The 18,282-nt window shown below is 45.9% G+C and overlaps 2 protein-coding genes and 1 long non-coding RNA gene across 6 annotated transcripts; all 3 read right to left on the bottom strand.

Moving 5' to 3' along the window:
• Positions 1–5,600: 5,600 nt before the first annotated feature.
• Positions 5,601–6,687, bottom strand: LOC119121869. Its single transcript, XR_005097773.1, has 3 exons — positions 6,399–6,687; positions 6,197–6,308; positions 5,601–6,116 (listed from the first exon to the last, which is right to left on the bottom strand). It is a non-coding gene; the product is annotated as an uncharacterized LOC119121869 (long non-coding RNA).
• A 3,634-nt stretch (positions 6,688–10,321) lies between these two features.
• LOC119122013 (kynurenine--oxoglutarate transaminase 3-like) lies at positions 10,322–14,692 on the bottom strand. Of its 4 annotated transcripts, none has more exons than XR_005097795.1 (14): positions 14,429–14,474; positions 13,660–13,729; positions 13,529–13,593; positions 13,307–13,451; positions 12,875–13,111; positions 12,673–12,795; positions 12,486–12,606; positions 12,119–12,195; positions 11,748–11,837; positions 11,488–11,674; positions 11,195–11,268; positions 10,991–11,077; positions 10,745–10,884; positions 10,322–10,681 (listed from the first exon to the last, which is right to left on the bottom strand). XR_005097795.1 is itself a non-coding variant. In XM_037250168.1 (14 exons), exons 3-14 carry the CDS (start codon positions 13,726–13,728, stop codon positions 10,816–10,818), a joined length of 1,344 nt encoding a protein of 447 aa, XP_037106063.1. In that variant the 5' UTR covers position 13,729; positions 14,460–14,491; positions 14,608–14,680; the 3' UTR covers positions 10,322–10,815. The 4 variants fall into 4 exon arrangements, 3 of the variants coding, with proteins under 3 accessions (XP_037106063.1, XP_037106064.1, XP_037106062.1); XM_037250168.1 differs by adding an exon at positions 14,608–14,680 and having other exon boundaries at positions 10,322–10,884; positions 14,460–14,491; XM_037250169.1 differs by lacking the exon at positions 14,429–14,474 and adding an exon at positions 14,608–14,692 and having other exon boundaries at positions 10,322–10,884.
• Positions 14,693–14,847: 155 nt separating this feature from the next.
• On the bottom strand, positions 14,848–17,986 carry LOC119122014 (kynurenine--oxoglutarate transaminase 3-like). Its single transcript, XM_037250170.1, has 11 exons — positions 17,742–17,986; positions 17,436–17,577; positions 16,960–17,196; positions 16,758–16,880; positions 16,571–16,691; positions 16,249–16,325; positions 16,042–16,131; positions 15,795–15,981; positions 15,620–15,699; positions 15,115–15,201; positions 14,848–15,012 (listed from the first exon to the last, which is right to left on the bottom strand). Exons 1-11 carry the CDS (start codon positions 17,822–17,824, stop codon positions 14,944–14,946), a joined length of 1,296 nt encoding a protein of 431 aa, XP_037106065.1. The 5' UTR covers positions 17,825–17,986; the 3' UTR covers positions 14,848–14,943.
• Between the last annotated feature and the right edge of the window lie 296 nt (positions 17,987–18,282).

Genomic DNA, 18,282 nt, shown 5'->3' with positions numbered 1-18,282 from the left:
GCCTCACAATCAGACGTGAAATATTCTCTCTGATTTGTCCTGAAGCACCAGAATGGTCAGCAAGCTCATAAAAATTTATTGATATTTTTCTCCCACTATTTTTTAAATAGACAGACAGATTTTACAACATTAAAAAGTTATATTAACTATAAATCGCCTTCACTAATTAAGAAAATGAAACTCAACCCTATTGTGGAGTTTGTTCAATAAAATCCAGGTTAGTATATAAAGTATTATAGATGAATTCTTTAAGACTAAAATCTGCATTCCACCTTGAATATTTCAGAAAATAAGAAAACAGCACGACTTGAATAATTTCTGCAATAAAAATCATGAGCACCGTGTCTTCATTAAGCGATGTCAGCAACCTTGTCTACTGAAAGATCATAACCTAAAAGGAATTTCTTAACAAGAGCTAATGTTTTGCTTTCATTTTCTGTGAATGCCCCAACCTCAACCCTATGGAGAGCTGTTTTTGTTTGGTAAAGTCCACATTAGTACATAAATTCATTTATTGTTTGCGATTGAAAAAAATCACTGTGACTATTTCAAAAAGTAAGGAAATAGCATCACATGAACACAGCATAACTTATTGAAATGATGTTTGGTGGAACTTTTTGCCAGGTCAAAGGTTATAAACTACCATAATGAAATGTTTCTAAAAATAGCGAATCCATTTCTTTTTAATAAATAGAGAAAAGAGCATTTGTAGAAAAAGATTCATGTTCTTATCGTACGGCGAGAAAGATAGTGACTGAAGCGTCTTAGCAAGAAAACAGCGGCGATAAAAGCTTTAATTTGCTATCGTCGTCCGAGATCTGAACGTCGATCTGTGTGTTCCTTATTTCGGCCCGAAAACCTTTCAACGGGCTGCTTCCTGGAAATGAAAGGCAGAAGATTAAAATATGGTTAGGTGCCCCCTAATTGAAAGAAACTTGAATTCAATTCTCGGGGCGCTTGAACGCGGCCCGTCTGTTCTTTCGCTCTCCGTGTGTCTGCTTTGTGCCAGTTTGAAGCGCTCAAATGGAGTTTGTGCACCGCTTTGATTGCAGCAGATGGGCCACAGGAAAAAAAAACCCACGTAATAATATTTAATAATCAAAACCCTCGCAAACAACAGCCGCCGAGTGAAGTAATCTGCAAAAGTGTGCAGCTTCATTTGCATAATTGACGCATGTGTAAAGCCCCCCCAGCCTCGCTCGGCACCCCCGCCCCCCGCCGATGAGTGATGAAGACAATAAAAGAGGCTAAAATTGGGAACAATAACAGCAAAATTTCATCAGGGCCCGTGCACGCTCTGATTAATCTGCTCTTGCAAATCAGCGCTGCGGGGGGGTGGGGGGCTAAAGGTGGGGGTTGTAAGATCTTCAAGGGAGGCAGGTGATTAAAACTCGAGGCCCCTGTTCTCACGTTTCCTCATTTACTTTTGTTGCTAACCCAAACAGCAGCACGTGTCCCCACCAATTTTCATACCAGACAGGGAGTTGTGTCAACGATTTAGCTTAGCTAATTATTATTATTATTATTATTATTATTAGTTGCTATCTGTAATCACTCGCTATGACGGCCTCCAATTAAACTTATTAGTGTAAGACAATGAGAGCGCCTCATTCATATTCAGCTTTTCTAATTAACAAGTTATCTCCGCGCAACCTCGTCTATCTCGCTGATCACCCAGATAACAAAATTATAATCAGAATGATAAAGCAACCTCCATTTGCATTCGTGCCACGCAAATTCTGCTCTGATTTAAATGTCAAGTGTTAACTTTTTTCTATTTTTGACCCAATTCATAATCTAACTTCACATGAGTAGGCTTTGAGACGACAGCTGACGTCTTTCTCTTCTTTTAAATCCATGATAGTTTCCTCTGATTTAACGCTGAGCTGAAATTGACTGTGCTTGCGCCCCCTCTGCTGGCTCAAAGACGTACTGCAAGTAAATGACACCCTGCAACTACGTCTACACGCACGTCTACAAAGAACTTTTACAACCAGTTTTTCTGAAATGGAAATATGGGACGAGGGTGTGCAAAGACACTCAGTGCTTAGTTTTGCTGTGTTGAAAACCAAAGTTGCTGTATTTTTAATTTCTTGTCACACTAGATGCCAATTTTGGAATTCCATATTCTACTTTTCCCACTCTGATATTCAAAATTCTGCCTGAAACAGTAAAAAAGAAAAAAAAATCCCGCAATAATGGATCCTTGTCATGGATGCGATAACAGGCATTTCCGCCTTGTGAGTGTCAAGCGTCAGCCTCCAACATGTCACCCCTTAACTGTCGTATTGTCCCATAAATCCTGTCGGCGCAGGGACGACGTCCCTTTTGAGTTGAACAGCGTCGGCGCAATTAGGGAAATGTAGGTTGGAAAATAAACAGGCAGACGCCAGCACAAATTAATTATGCGTCCGGCAAGCTGTCGGGCGATGGGCCATATGGCCAGTGTGGGAACGTGTATTATTGGGGGCTTTATTGGGGATTGCATGTCGGCCTCAAATTCTCACAGATATTTGAGGGCGGGACCTTCTCACCACTAACAGGACATGGACGTTGGCAAAGCCGGATGAACATGTTGAGAGGTCAACAAGAACTTCATCATGGTGCTGGAACTCAATTCGTCATTTCTTTATTTTTCCCACATGGGAAATTCCAACAATAGCTTGAAAGACTAATTGGAGGCCCGAAACCGTTACAGAGTTCAAATTATACTTTGCGATGCTAACTTGCTAACAAACTGGGCTTTAAAGCTGTCATGCCACTTTACTTTGAATATATGCCTAGGTTGAAAACCCTGATTTGAAACCTAGACTGTCTTGAAACCTTACTTTTGAAGGACTCTTTTTTTTCAAATACCTAACCCAGTTTTCATACTCCCAGTTTAAACCCCAACATTGTCTTGACACCCTAACATTAGCATGACCAAACCCTGTCTTGAAACCTGCCCAACCGAATTGAAACTCTAATCTGCAATCCAAATAGTGTCTTGAAAGCGCAGCCCTGTCTTGATACCCTACTTAATGGCCTTAACATAATACACACCTGGAGGACACCGAGCGTGCGCTGTCGGGTTTGCGATCCACCGTTAACCTCATTGGCGGTGATAGCAGATTGTTGGCACAATCAGTGTAATTTGCATAAATGACGGCGGGATTATTACGGCGGTGGCAGACAACTAATCTGCGAGCGTGTGATGACTGCACGCTACGTGTCTGAGAAAGACGCAGATAAACTGCTTGATGACACACATTGTGTCAACTGATTTGTGCATTAAACAATGCTAGCTGCTACAAAATCTTACTTTGATACCCTAATCATTGTTTGAAATTGAAACGGTAACCAAGAATTCCAATCCTAACAGTGTCCAACATGATTACACAACAAGGGCCCGCTCAAAACGCACACCACATGCATGGAAAGTGTCGAGGCGGCGAGCTCACAAAGGCCACAAAACTCTTTTGTTTATTTTGCCATAAATAAACACGAAGCGGGCCATCTGCTGCACAGTTTTTACTTTACACGGCAATTAAGATGCGTCGCTCCCACACGTTTGCAAAGGGGATCAAATGGCAGCATCGCCGCCAAATACATGGATTATTCACTCCAAATGGATAACCATATTTGCATAAATATACACCTCTGTTGTTTCCGTGATGACGTCATTGGCCAGAGTATCTTCGTATCACTTCACATGTACCCTATAGAAATCAAAACTTTGTTGATTTTACAGGCCAGGCCCAAAAATGTCATTTGAATTAAAATTGACTATTTAGACAAATGTTTTTTTTTTATAGTCTACAGCAGGGGTCTCAAAGTCCAGTCCTCGGGGGCCGCATGCCTACATGTTTTCCAAGTTTCCCTCGTTAAACACACCTGATTCAATTATCAGGCTCCTGCAGAACGTGAGGATGAACTGATCATTTGAATCAGGTGTGTTTAACGAGGAAAACTTGGAAAACATGTAGGAATGCGGCCCCCGAGGACTGGACTTTGAGACCCCTGGTCGACAACATGGCCACGCTAGGAAAGAGATCAACATCACTAGGAATCACCGTTGATTAGAAACGATTGATGGCTTAGAATGGAAAATGGGAGGGGGGGGGTACTTATTTTCACGGGTCGACTTGCTGTGTGTCTTGTGAGTTGACAATCTTATGAATATGGCGTATCTAAGTGTTGTTTCATTTGCTTTCGTACCTGCGCTCCCTGAAGACGCTGTCAAGCGTTGTTGTTCAACGGTCACTCGTGAGTCCATGCCTCGCTCAGCAAGTGCCAGATTTTACTATTTTTATTTTGAATATTCTTTTTTATTTTTTCAATCATCAAGCTCAACACGTTTATTTTCAGTTTCAAGTTTTAGTTTTTGGCGGCTCGGTGACGCACTGGGTAGCACGTCCGCCTCACCGTTAGGAGGGTACGGGTTCGATCCCACCTGCGGAACCTCCCTGTGTGGCGTTAACATGTTCGCCCCGTGTCCGCGTGGGTTTTCTCCGGGTGCTCCGGTTTCCTCCCACATCCCAAAAACATGCTTGGTAGGCCGATTGAGCGCTCCAAATTGTCCCTAGGTGTGAGTGCGGATGACTGTTTGTCTCTGTATGCCCTGCGATTGGCTGGCAGCCAGTTCAGGGTGTCCCCCCGCCTACTGCCCGATGACGGCTGGGATAGGCTCCAGCACGCCCACGGCCCCCGTGAGGACAAAGTGGTAGAGAAAATGGATGGATTTTCAAATCCAAGGCAAGCCACGTGTTTATAGGGTGAAGGGGCTTGTTCCGCAATTTGACCGTATTACGTGTCTTGACCGTAGGAACCATTCCAGCTCTACATAAACACACATCTTTAATTTGGTAACACAACACACAATGCAAGGCTGTAGCCAGTTTTCCCGAAAAGAATCGATTAGAACACCGAATGGTTAGGACGATCGGGTGTGAACATGTGTACAGAAGATCAGGTGGATGAACCTGCCTGAGGTTAAATAAAAATAAAAATAAAAAAATCCTTAGAATAAACGGGGACCAAGATGAAATACGCCTTTACTTTTCACACGTGTGGACGCAAGGTCAATGGTGTGTTTCTAGTTCCACAATGGTCCACTCCCCTTGCGGCGAGGCGGCATCTTCCGGGGAGAAGCTGGTCACCGTGATACTGGTGGACGAGTCCTCCATGGGCGAGATGAGCTTTAAGGTTTCCCTCTCCGGGGACAAGAAGGACCTGGCGTCCAGACAGTCTCGGGACAAAGACAGCGTCTGCTTGATGAGGTACTGTGCCAGGTTCAGCTCCTCTGGCACCGGGTTGATCACGCCCAGATTGGACTCCTGCTCCGAGAGGAGCTGCCTGGGAAGACTCCAATCCCGCTTGGCAAACTTGCTCCTTTGTCCTCAAACTTTTCTTGTCCCGTTGTGTCCTTGTCCGAGCGGCGCACGAACGCGTCGCCCGCGTCCATCTCGTAAATGGGGGAGAGGAGGGCTTTGTTGGACGGCGTCCGCTCGGGTTTGCCGTCGCCTAGATCCAATCTGTCGCAAGCAATGTCGCCTAAAAACAATTGACAATATTGCAAAATGACAAACTGTGTCGGCGGGCAAAATAAAGAGACGGAGGTGTGCATTGAATGCTTTTATTAGCTTTAGCAGAAAAAAAAAGGTGAACAAGACCAAAGACAGCATGCAAAGGAGCAAAATCCAAAAGACACTTTGCTTTAGTTAGCCCAACCATCCCCACCCAAAGGAACCTTATTCGGCCTTTGTTTTGGAAGCCTTTTCACGTGCCCCTCCATATAAAGGCCGCCCTACGCGACACGCCGGCTCTTTGCTTTCTCCCAAACATCGCGGGCGGCGAGCGCAACAGATACAGAGGGAGGAGGGTCATTATTCCCGTGACTATTTGAAAATGGGCGGCGACCCGACAATGCCGCAAAGACAAAAACACCGACCGGCCGGCCGATGACTTCCCCGAGCAAAGAAAGAAGCAATAACAACCAAGAGTACTGTTTTTTCTTTTTCAACTTTTTGCACCTTTTCTTCTTTCTTTTTTTGTGTGTAGCGGTGGGTGGGTTGGGTTGGGTGCTCGTAGGGCGACGGCGGTGGCTCCCCAGCTGACGTCTCCCGGCCGGGCACGAGCTGCGGACAAGCACAAAGACAAAACGGCGCCTTTGTCAGCAGAGCACGCAAGGAGAAGTGGAGCCGGTGCGCCGACCGACCTGGCGGCTGGGCGCCGTTCCGCTATCTAGTAGCACAAGAGGCAAAGCAGCGCGTGCAGCAGGCTCAGCGTCAGCAGCAGCGCCGGCGAGTAGGACGCCGCCACGGCGCCCCCTTGCAAAAGATGGGAGACAGGCAAAAACAAGGTCACAAGGTCACAGGGCCACAAGCCCACAGGGCCACAAGGCCGTCGCCACTACTCACCAGTCAGAGTCAAGACGTAGCCGCTCGACAGGTCTGTGCCGACCTTGCACGCGTATGTGCCTGCGTCCATCTTCTTGAGGGGCTTAAAGTCCACCGTGGCACCGGTACGGTGGAGCATCACGTCGCCGTTCTTGAGCCACGCGAAGGTGGTGACGCCGGCGGCGCGGGCTCCGTTCTCGGTGACGACGCATTCCAGGGTCAATTCTGTGCCTGTCTTCGGTATGCCGCTACTGCTGGCTTTGACCTCAACCTGGCGGCCCAACTGCTCTGGTTTGCTGTCGTTGCCCTCTCTCAGGTCCTTCCCACCGCCCGGCTGCGAGATTTGGGGGACTGTGGAAAAGGCGGAATGGCAGGACGCAGCAGAACCTTTCAGAGCCCAAGAGCCGTTGGCGAGGGCTTTGAGCCGCAAAAGCGCCTGGTGCCTCGTTGCGATGCCTGCCCGCCACCCTTCTGCCCGTGAGCTGGCTTTTTGGTTTCGCTTTGGACGCCGCGGTCCCCCACTGAGGGACCACGCGAAGGAGCGAGACACGGCCATCGGCGCCATCTTCGGAAAGGCCCGAGGGCGCTCTTGGCGAAAACGACTGACTACGAGGCCCCACGAGACTTGTCGGTGACATGCAACCTACCTGTAATATCCAGTGTGATGGTCTTATGGATTGTGGTGGGTGTCGTGCTGTCTTTGGCTTCGTACTTCCCCTCATGAGTTTGCTTCACCAGGTCAATGATGTCCAAGTCACCGGCGACAGGCGTGCCCCACACCGCCGGAACAGCGGAATCATCAAAGAACCATTTGACGCCGCTGACCTTTCCAGACTTCAATCGGACGTTTTTGCCCTGAATGACGGTGCACGTCCCGGTGTCCCCAGCCACCGTGCACACAACTGGCAGAACGAAGCGCAGAGGCGGCACAGGTGTCACGCGCACGCACGACTCGGGTCCAAGTTGCTAAGCAAAAAGTACTCATTGAGCTTGCTGACTCGGGCGACAAAGACACACATAACGCACTCCAGTGCAAAGCCGTTTGACGCGGCAACTTTTGTCTTCCTCAAACCAAAAGTTCTCTTTCGGGCCGCGACCCCTTTTGGGAGGAATTGGCAATCGTTACATAATGGGCGCCTCTTTACACTGGCAAGAATAAACGCGCGGTTTTGTTTCGCTTTCTGAACGAGTCGCCCGAGTGGCAACAGCAGACTCACCCAAAGGTTGGACAGTAAACGTGTGGGTTTTGCCTTCGTAGCTGGCAGTGTAGTCCCCGGCGTCGCCGTCTACCACGCTTCCGATCTTCAGGGAGTGCTCGACATCTGTAGCGGTCACGGTGTACCTGCCACCATTTTGGATTTCTGTCGCGCCCTTCTGCCATTTGACTTTTGTAGAAGCTGGGACTCCTGTGGCTTTCAATGTGAGGTCACTGCTTATCTCGCACTTGCACCTCTCAGTTGCAGCCTGTCCGCTCGAGCATTCCGCTGGAAAAGCACAAAGGAACGACGCAGTGTCACTCGAGCGGGCTCTGCACTCAACTCCAAGTAGGCAAACAAGACTGCTCAAAGTGCTGATTCGACCGTGGAGCGGCTCGTGTGCCAAAGTAGCGACAACTGGACCGTCCGGCCAACAACACTGAACTCAAATCCACTTTGGAATTGATCAAGTCTGTTAAACATTGCGTGCGTGTGTGTGTGTGTGCGACAAGACATTGGTCACATGCAGCAACGGGAGCTTTGAAGATGTATGCGGGCCCTAACGCTTTAATTTCACTCCGTCGCGTTCACAACAATAGCGGGATAGAATTGGCCATTGTCAACCCACCTGTTTTATTTGATAAGACGGGTCAGCAGAGGTGGTCCTGGCTACTTTTGCGCCCCCCCCCAACAAACTTTTTGCAAATACAATCGACCCGACTCTCAGCAGCAAAATGACACCACGTGCGTGACATAAGGGCGCAGACTGAACAGATTTGGGATGTTCCTTAGCTGGAAAAGTGGCTATTTTTTTTTATTCAGCGTATTGCGCCCTGGGCGGTCGGTCGCCCATATTGCCCATGGCAAAAACCGGCCCTGCGCGTCAGCTAAGCGACGGCTTCCTCCCTTGGCCCAGGCAAGAGCGGCTGTCTCCATTCTCCGCAACTTGTGTGCGCGCTGGCTGGCTCGATCGCGCGTTACCTGCCGCGGAGGAGACCAGGGGCAGCGGCGGCAGAAGCAGCAGCAGCAGCAGCAGCAGCAGTCGGGACGGCCCCATCTGGTCGCGATCAAGCGGTGTTTCCTCCCTTTGGCGAATGCGTCGACTGCGGCAGGCGACAAAAGTCAGTATGTCGGAGTCGGCTCACTTGATCGGCCGAGGGACGGAGGACGAGCACGTGGGAGCAAAGCCGACAAAGGCTGCATGCTTTCGTCATTATCGCCCCAAAAGCACGCTTTGAAAGTTGACGAGTCTTCTGCATATTTGGCCTTTCTGGATTGGAGGCGCTGCGCGGCTTTGTGGCGAGCGGGGTGGAGGCGGAGGCTGGGTGAGGGGGTGCGACGGACGACACGCGTCCTCCAAGTGGCCTTTCGCCTAAAGGCGACGGGCCCGCGAGGCTTCATTGGGGTTTGAGGCATTCCAACCAAGCGGCTCTCAAATAGGTTCATTTCTCGAGGCATGCAAACCCTCCTGCTGGTCAAAGCTGCGTGCTACAGGAGTAATTCAATGAGAATTACATTCACCTTCACATTTTGCTTCATGATGCAAAGAAATACAAGAGCATTTAGAAATGGTTGTACCAGACAGAGGAAAAATGAAGGATCCGCTCTCCACACTGTCTGACAGGCGAATTCGGTGTTGTTGAGCACGGAGAAGCCTTATGGTTTCATGACTCTGAGGGGGGACCCAAAACAAAACATTAGCAAAATCAAAAATGTCTTCAAGTCATACTAAAACTTCCCAGTTTGATACTTGTAGGAGCAGAAATGACCTACTCTCTGTCGAGTCAGAACTACCGAAAGTGTCCTTGGATTTAAAGAAATGTAAATTCATTTTCTCCAGTAAAAAGATATGTATACAGGTACAATATGTCTTTTTTTGACTAGGTAAAAGTTAAAAAGTTATCATTGACAAAGTACAACGGTAAAGCGCAGATATCGGATACAGTCAACAAATATTTGACCGTTGCGTACCTGCAGTGAAGTGCTAATGATGATAGTTGTCGTCCACCTCGTTTCTCCATCAGCCGCCATCACCAAAAGAAATGAGATCATTTCGGTAAAACGAATATCCACAACAAAGTCTTAAAAAAAAAAAGAGAGCTGTTAGCTGCCCCTTTGTGTTAGCCAGTTAGCTATCTATCATGAGAGACGGCGGAGACACCAATTGCGGTATTATACCGCCGGTACACATTTTTAGTTATGTATATTTTATTTCCTTGCAAGAGATTATTACGATTAGAACGATTCATATAAATGAGCAGGATTCTGCATACAGTATTTGAGTTTTGAAAGGGTTTATGCCTTCTTGGTGGTCACTGTTTACTGTTTATCTTTTGTGTTTCTCTATGCAATGTCTGAAACATAAATATGTCTGTCAGGTACATTGCTACAAGTTGTTTAACTTGAATAAATCAAACACTGATGGCACAATGCTGTACCTCTTTCTTTTCGACCAGAAATGTGTTGCGCCGGTCAGGGGGTACTTGGCTGAAGAAATATTTCAAAGGGGGTACGTCACTGAAAACGTTTGAGAAGTTTGTCGAGTCTACATTCTACAGTATGATTAATTTTTACAATTTTGCTTTACGTTGATGTGTTAAAGGTTTATTTTCCATTAGGTACCCCCCCTCAAAATCACATGGGGATGGGTTAAATGCAGAGGATAAATTTCACCACACCCGGATGTGTGTGTGACGATCATTGGGACTTTAACTTAAAACATACAGTACAAAAGTGTTCAGTAAATTATTTCTTTGCAACTGTTGTGCTTTGTCTCCCTCCAGTGGCTTGGCAGGTAAGCTGCAAGCAGAAAATATCACTCGATTCAAGACGACCAATGCTCGGCAACAAAGTAGGACAAGAACGTGATTGAATGTTATTTTTGACTTATTGGGACACCACAAACTAAATACTGGATTGATGTAACGGACAGTACGTAAAACGTAATGTACTGGACTGTTTGAAAATGACATTTCATATAAAGTATGCACATCTCTATAATACCCTAGCATAGAAAAGTTCATTTACTATATCAGTAATTCAAGTATTTCTTTGTTTTAGGAATATGACAACATTAGAATTCATTATTTTTACTATAACTAGGCAAAGAGGAAGCAGCACAGTTGCAAAATATGATAGGGCAAAGAACCAAAGCTTGAGGCCCTCCAGTGGTTTCCAATAGCTAAACAGAAAGATGTTTTATGACCCCTGCAGGGTTAAAATATAAAAAATAAAAGAAATCTTCAGCTGTTGCTTCCAGACAAATTCCAATTCTTCAGGATGAGTTCTGCCGCATCCAGAGTTTCATCTCTCTGTCATCACAAATCCCAAGAAAAATGAATATATACGGTAAATAATAATAATAATCTTGAAATACATTTGTGCTGTTAACAAAATTTTCATCAGCTTGATGTTTACCTTGATGAAGCAAAGACGAATATATTTCTCAAAGGCCTTGGTGGATTCTTCCCCAACAAATGCAGTGACAGGAATGGCAGCCAGTTTCTACATCACATTATTAAAAAACTATATCAATAAAGATTAATGTAGCGGCCCTCGGAGTGTTTTTTAAAAGTAAGCCCCTGAAGCCATTTTTACTTTGCAGCATGAAATTTCATTTACCTTTTCTTTAATCATCCACTTGACAAATTTGTAATCGTAGGCTTCGTCGCTGGCCATGTGAGACAGGTCCAAATCTACAGGTAAAACAACAACAACAACAAAAAGACAGATGTCAATTGCAGTTCCTTCCACCCTTAGAAATGCTATCCTTAAAAATAATCGATTCATTGAGCGTTTATTTTTGCCCAAGCCTGATGAGAGAATATTGTGAAACGCTCATCCTAGCTGTGACAGTTGTTAGCACTGGTTTTTTTCCCCCCGTTTGGCTGGCTAGCGTTAGCACACAAGCTCACTTAGCGCGGAGACGTCAGCCAACATGAAGTAACCCCCCTCGGGGATGATGGGGGACAGTCCAGCCTCCCTCAAGATGTCGGCCAGGCGGTCCCGCTTCCCCTCGAGCTCCTCGGCCAGCGACGTGAAGTAGCACTCCGGCTGACCCATCAGCTCATAGTTGAGGAGTAAACCTTGCGCCACAGCCTCCTGCCAGCAAAACAACTCATGGTTATAATTCGATAATTTCTTAGGTTATGTTGCCGCATTTTCCCCAACTTTCCTGTAGTGGCGTCGGGCAGGTGTACAGCGTGTTTTGCATGACGGTCTGAAGATGGCGGATCAGGTGCTCGGGTCCAATGGACCAACCGAGCTGAGAGAAGAGGCGACAATTCCAACATTACTCAATTCAGGAAATCAAACAATAGAACAGTAAAAACACATTTTAACGCAAAGAAAACTATATTCGATTAATCGATAGAATAATCAATTCTAAAAATATTGAAATATTGGATAGTGACAGCCATGGAAGCAACAATGCCCATCCCTCGTCGTGACGTAGTTTACTGTTTGGGGTTCAAGTAGCCAATTCAGAGTTTTAATCAAACGACATGGCCATGGATGACCATTGAACTGTTCAAAATGCCGTCTTACTTTCCATCCGGTGACACTGAAGGTCTTTCCCGCGCTGCCGATGGTGATGGTTCGATCCCACATTCCTGGGAAAGTGGCTGCAAAGATGCCAAAAGTTTCTGTCAGTCAATTAGCCTTTGCTTGCTAGTAGTAGCTACCATAACTACAACATTATTATTTTTTTCAATTTCAACACGATAGCAATGTATTTGTTATAATCCATATAATTAAGATTAAGCAATAATTTAATAAAATACATGCATATTTTTATAATCCATATAATTAAGATTAAGTAATAATTTAATAAAATACATGCACATTTGTAACTGAGTTTACAAACATCTTTTAACGCTACTACTTCAAAAAAGCAGATTCCAACCTCACGTACCAATTTTATGGTGCTGGTGTCCACGATAGACCATCCACTCATAGACCTCGTCACTGAAGCACAGCGTGTCGTGCTTGACGCACAAGTCGGCGATCATTTGCAGCTCATCTTTGGTGAAGACCTGCAGGAAGAAGAAAATCACCTTGTCAGAGGCAGCACCCCGATTTGTTTTTTATGTCCAACGTGCCTTTCCGATGGGGTTGTGGGGGGTGTTGATGAGGATGGCCTTGGTCTTGGAGTTGAATTTACTGGCCAGCTCCTCTGGGTCCAGGAACCAGTCAGCGCTGGTGGTGCTTTTCTGCCCAGATTTCTGCCACATGGAGAAATGTGCGTATGAATCCATTTCAACTGTTACTTCAACATTTTGGGAAGTGTCTGATTGATCTTACAGGTCGAAGAGGTATGAGCACAGGTTTACCCCCCGCCATGCGGACCATGGGAACGTAGCAGTCAAAGAAGGGTTCTATGATGATGACCTCATCACCCTCCTCCACCAGAGCCTGTATGGTGCTGAACAAGGAACCGTAGCCGCCCACCGTTACCAGGACTTCCTTGATAGGGTCAACGGGACGCCCGTACACTTTGCCGTAAACCTGAGAGAGCGCCTTCACCAATGTAGGGTGCCCCTGAAGTCAACAAGACAGACAATCATGGTTGTGTTAGCCAGCTAAAGCTAACAGTATGTGTAAAATTGTGATTTGATCAGATTAGCTGGCTAAAGTTAATGGTGAATGTTAGAGAAGTGTGTTGTGCAATTGATAGTTGACTAAATGGTAGAGGGATAACGCTTACTGTGACTATGAAGCAGAGGTGCTACTCACAAAGCCTCGGGTGTACTGGTTCATTTTGTCCACCGACACTGCCTGCACCAAAGCATCCTTAACGTATGGTGGCAGTGAAATATCTGGGAAGCCTTGACCCAGGTTGACTACTGAAGGATCCGCCGCCAACGATGTAAACGCCACCCTGGGTTTTACCACCGTAAACTCATTTTACCGTACTTACTTGTCAAACAATAAAAAAAAAGGCTAATGCTCACTCACCAAACATTCTTGTCCAATCCTTGGATCCTCTTGGTGTTACCATGTCGAGACACCATCGGTGTATACTGCAACACACCAGTAGTTTGCGTTGTTTTGGGGTAGTATCATGCCCCACTGTTAGTGACTTATACCTGTGACGTAGAAAAACTTCTTCGGAAAGGTAACCTGCAGCAGAGTCTGAGCTGCCTGGCAAGGCTCATTCTGCAATTTAATAATTTAGTTAACCGTGTTACAAGTCGCACAAGCCACAATTTGTCTGCATAGGAAAACCATTTTTTCTGTGACAGCAAAATGCATCATTTGATTTTCTGACCATTGTTTTTCACGATATGAAAATTCTGTTTTGAAAAATATATTTAAAATGTATTTTTTCTGTCCATAACAAGGCCTGGATGTTATATTTTTTTATATTATTATTGCGCCACTTTTGCCTGAGCGCTTCATTGTCATTACTTGCAGTAACGTGGAGATCCATCGGGCGGCACTGCTGCGTATTAGATGCTCATAAAAGACGATGAAAAAAGATACAGGAAGTAGCCACCGTCCCGCAGGCTCGGACAGTTAGTGGGACAGGGTCATATACGGACGGATATACTGTACATATCATATAAATTCATGGGCGCAGAGAGTTTTGAAATAAAATGTATCAAGTCACTCCCTGGTTATACGACAAAAAGATGTATTCGTAATTATTAGCACCATATGGCCCACTTTACCGCAAAAGACGATCTGTTTGAAGGCTTTTAGGAAATAACCGTCAGCTAAGCGCTAAAGTCATTTACAGATATTCTAATCGGAGTAATCCTGGCGCCTCTCCTGTTCCAACAAAAATAAACTCCGAATGTTTTGCAATGTTCATTTAACAAAGAGAAGGACAGAGACGTCTGCGGCGACTCCTACCTAGAACAGGAAAATGGATGCATTCAAGTACAATCAAGGAAGACGTAGTATCGTCACAGCCACCTGAACATTTTTGAAATGCCTTTAGAAACATATTTTTGAACAGAGGGCCGATGAAGTATTGCAACGTAATACCGTGGGACTGTAGATTTTTTGTAGGAGCGAGAAAAACGACTTACCTCTTTTCTATCGACGGGTAACGATTGCAAATCTCTCCGTTCTGTTTTTATGCGATCACTTGAAGGCACCACCATAGTACCACGTGAGCGGCAGAAGTCGGGGTTGTCGTGATATTTGCTTTTTAAATTAAAAAATAAAAATAATTTAATGCATAAAAATGATTCATGAATTGACAACATGTCTTCACAGTCATTGTAGTGAACAAATGCATTGCAATACATTGAGAGCTTCTTCTCGTATACGAATAACTATAGTTTATTTCCTTAAGTTATTTTAAAAAAAGAAAAAAGAAAACAGCTTTGAGAGAGTTTACTGATAATTGATATTGGTCGTATTTAGGCATTGCTTCTGGTTGACTTCCACTTTTTCAGGATGCGCTCAGCCGCATCCAGAGTATCATCACGCTGTTGGGAATGAATAAATAAAGGAAAAAAATAATAGTTTACAAATTGGAATATGTATACGTATGGTTCCAAATATGTTGTTTGTTGGTGTCTGTCATTTACCTTGAAGAAGCAAAATCGAATATACTTGTCAAAGGCCGAAGTGGAATCCTCACGAGCAAACGCTGTCACGGGAATGCCCAACAGTTTCTACAGAAAATGTGGGTTGGTTAAGAAGTTGGTTCGTTAGTTTGCTAGTTGTTGGCTTTGTTGTTTGTGGTTACTTTTTTTTAAATTGGTTGCTCATTTGTTGGCTTGCCTGTTCATTTATTTGGTGGTCGGTTGGTTCGTTCGTCAGTTGTTTATTTAGTAATTTTGGTATTTAGTTGGCTTGTCAGATGGTAGGTGAGTTGACTGTGTACTATTTTCAGATTGTTACTTAGTTGGCTAGTTATTTTAATTACTTAGTTGTTCGATAAAAAGAGCCTGCCATGCGCTCTTCTTCCCGAGGTAAGTCGTGTTGACACATGGTGACGTATCAGCCCGAGGTGACAGAGAACGTAACGCTCGTGACACCACACGGGACAGCTAAGTTGTTGTCTCAGTGCATCACGTCAGCTTACTTCACCTTTTCTTGAATCATCCATTTTGCAAACTTGTAGTCGTAGGATTCATCCTTGCCATCGTTGCCACGTGGCAGGTCTTTAGCTAGAAAGATGAAGTGCGTCTTGATCAGCTGCGCATCGAGCAACCGAAGATGGCGACCTGTGCTTGGTCTTCATATCGGTCTGGCGAGAACTCACAGAGCGCTGACACGTCCGCCATTATGAAGAGACCTCCCTCGGGAATGACAGGGAACAACCCGGCCGTCTGTAGCATGGCTGCCATTCGGTCCCGCTTCCCCTGCAGCTCGTTGGCCATGGCCTTGAAGAAGCACTCGGGCTGACCCATCAGCTCGTAATAGCGCAGTAGCGCTTCCGCTAGCGCCTCCTGCGGGGAAACGTGATGTCACAGTGCCATTTATGTCTGGTTACCGTTCGGGACGCTTGCCTGCAATGGGGTGGGGCAGCTGACCAACACGTGCTGCACGACGGTCTCGAGATGCTTGATCAGGTGTTCTGGTCCGATGGACCAACCGAGCTAGGTTGGGCGACAGTTACAGGAGAGCAACCTCACTGGACACTAATTACTGAATCACACGAGGTTTCGGATTTGATGACTTTGAGCTGTGCGGGATTAGAGGCGGCAATATCTCACCCTCCATCCGGTGATGCTGAAGGTCTTCCCAGCGCTGCCAATGGTGATGGTTCGATCCCACATTCCTGGAAAAGTGGCTGCAAAGATGCCAACATTTTCTGTCAGTCAATTAGCTTTTGCTCGTTAGTAGTAGCTACCATCACACCATTCTTTCATGTTTTCTTTTTTCAATTTCAATATGTTAGCAATTTATTTGGAATAATCCATATAATTAAGATCAAGCAATAATTTAATAAAATACATGCACATTTGTAAATGTTTTGAATTTACAAACATCTTTTAACGGTACTACTTCAAAAAAGCAGATTCCAACCTCACGTACCAATTTTATGGTGCTGCTGCCCACGATAGACCATCCACTCATAGACCTCGTCGCTGAAGCACAGCGTGTCATGCTTGACGCACAAGTCGGCGATCATCTGCAGCTCATCTTTGGTGAAGACCTGCAGGAAGAAGAAAATCACCTTGTCAGAGGCAGCACCCCGATTTGTTTTTTATGTCCAACGTGCCTTTCCGATGGGGTTGTGGGGGGTGTTGATGAGGATGGCCTTGGTCTTGGAGTTGAATTTACTGGCCAGCTCCTCTGGGTCCAGGAACCAGTCAGCGCTGGAGGTAGTTCTCTGCCCAGATTTCTGCGACATGGAGAAAAGTGTGTATGAATCCATTTCGACTGTTACTTAAACATTTTGGGAAGTGTCTGATTGCTCTTACAGGTCGAAGAGGTATGAGCACAGGTTTGCCCCCAGCCATGCGGACCATGGGCACGTAGCTGTCAAAGAAGGGTTCTATGATGATGACCTCATCGCCCTCCTCCACCAGAGCCTGCATGGCGCTGAACAAGGAACCGGAGCCGCCCACTGTTACCAGGATTTCCTTGAGCGGGTCGACGGGGCGCCCGTACACCTTTCCGTAAACCAGAGAGAGTGCCTTCACCAACGATGGGTGCCCCTGAGACGTCAAACAGATGAGACAAGCTAACAGGGACGGCTTTGGATTCTTAGTCTGGCTTTAGACATTAGGAACGATGGGTGCCCCTGAGACGTCAAACAGACGAGACAAGCTAACAGGGACGGCTTTGGATTCTTAGTTTGGCCTTAGACATTAGGAAAAGTGTCGCTGGTGTTTTTATTTTCTCAAGCCCATATCCTGACTTGAAACTCTAGGCTAAAATTCTACTCAAGACTCACAGCCCCCCTGGTGTACTGGTTCATCCAGTTGACAGAGGCGGTCTTCACCAGGGCCTCCGTGATTAGCGATGGCACCTCCGTGTCCGGGAATCCTTGGCCAAGGTCGGCCACTCCGGAGTCCGTCTGCAACCAGGTTTGTGACCTGGGAAAGATCAAAATGCGTATTCTTCAACAATAAGCCACAAGTCAACAGAACATCCGAAGCTCACTTTCCCAGTGGTAGAACCTGTATTCCAATTTCCTCTTTAAAACCCTCACCCTGAGTCCATGACCATAGCTTGAGGTTGTCATCATCACCGCACTCACCAGATGCTCTTCTTCAGTCCTTGGATTCTCCGGGATACTCCGAGTCCGGATGCCAATGATGTGTACAGGCGAGAAAAACTCATTCCGAGAGTTGTTATGCTAAAAGCAGCTTGACAGAATTATATCGGTGGACTTGAACCTCGGTGAGCTGGCGTTCAAGTGAAATCGACTGCACACACCCACCCCATCCGGATATTTGTTTGGAAGTAATGAGATGTATGATGTTTGCAAGGCATCATTTGCAAATGACACATGCAAAGAATTATAAATCACACAAGTACAGTTAATGTCCCCCAACAGAATTGCAGTTCCCCGAATTTTGAAGCCATTGTTTTTATGCCACGTCATGCAACAACATGGCGGGCAGTTCCAAGTGTCCTGGAAAAGATGCAGTATAATGAATAGCATGCGTTTGACATATGTTAGCATTAAGCTAGCAGACCAAATTATATGATTTGCTGTGCAATTATTCATCCAATCATTTTGGGAGCTGCAGCCTGTCCGAGCTGACTTTGGTGGAATGACGCACGACATCTCACGT

The sequence above is a fragment of the Syngnathus acus genome, chromosome 4 (assembly GCF_901709675.1).
Source record: "Syngnathus acus chromosome 4, fSynAcu1.2, whole genome shotgun sequence".
Taxonomy (NCBI): Eukaryota; Metazoa; Chordata; class Actinopteri; order Syngnathiformes; family Syngnathidae; genus Syngnathus; species Syngnathus acus.
The sequence above is the reverse complement of the archived record's forward strand: the minus strand, read 5'-3'. Positions and strand labels throughout refer to the sequence as shown.

Bases quoted from the DNA above. Each gene is read 5' to 3' on its own strand.
- LOC119122013 (XM_037250167.1), bottom strand. From the start codon at position 14,451: ATGCATCCATTTTCCTGTTCTAG. The intron at 13,452-13,528 runs GTGAGTGAGCAT...GGTAAAACCCAG, and splicing joins GGATTGGACAAGAATGTTTG to GGTGGCGTTTACATCGTTGG. The intron at 11,078-11,194 runs GTAAATGAAATT...AATGTGATGTAG, and splicing joins AGTGGATGATTAAAGAAAAG to AAACTGGCTGCCATTCCTGT.
- LOC119122014 (XM_037250170.1), bottom strand. From the start codon at position 17,824: ATGAGTTTTTCTCGCCTGTACACATCATTGGCATCCGGACTCGGAGTA. The intron at 16,326-16,570 runs GTACGTGAGGTT...GCATCTTTGCAG, and splicing joins GCAGCAGCACCATAAAATTG to CCACTTTTCCAGGAATGTGG. The intron at 15,700-15,794 runs GTGAGTTCTCGC...TCATCTTTCTAG, and splicing joins GGCGGACGTGTCAGCGCTCT to CTAAAGACCTGCCACGTGGC.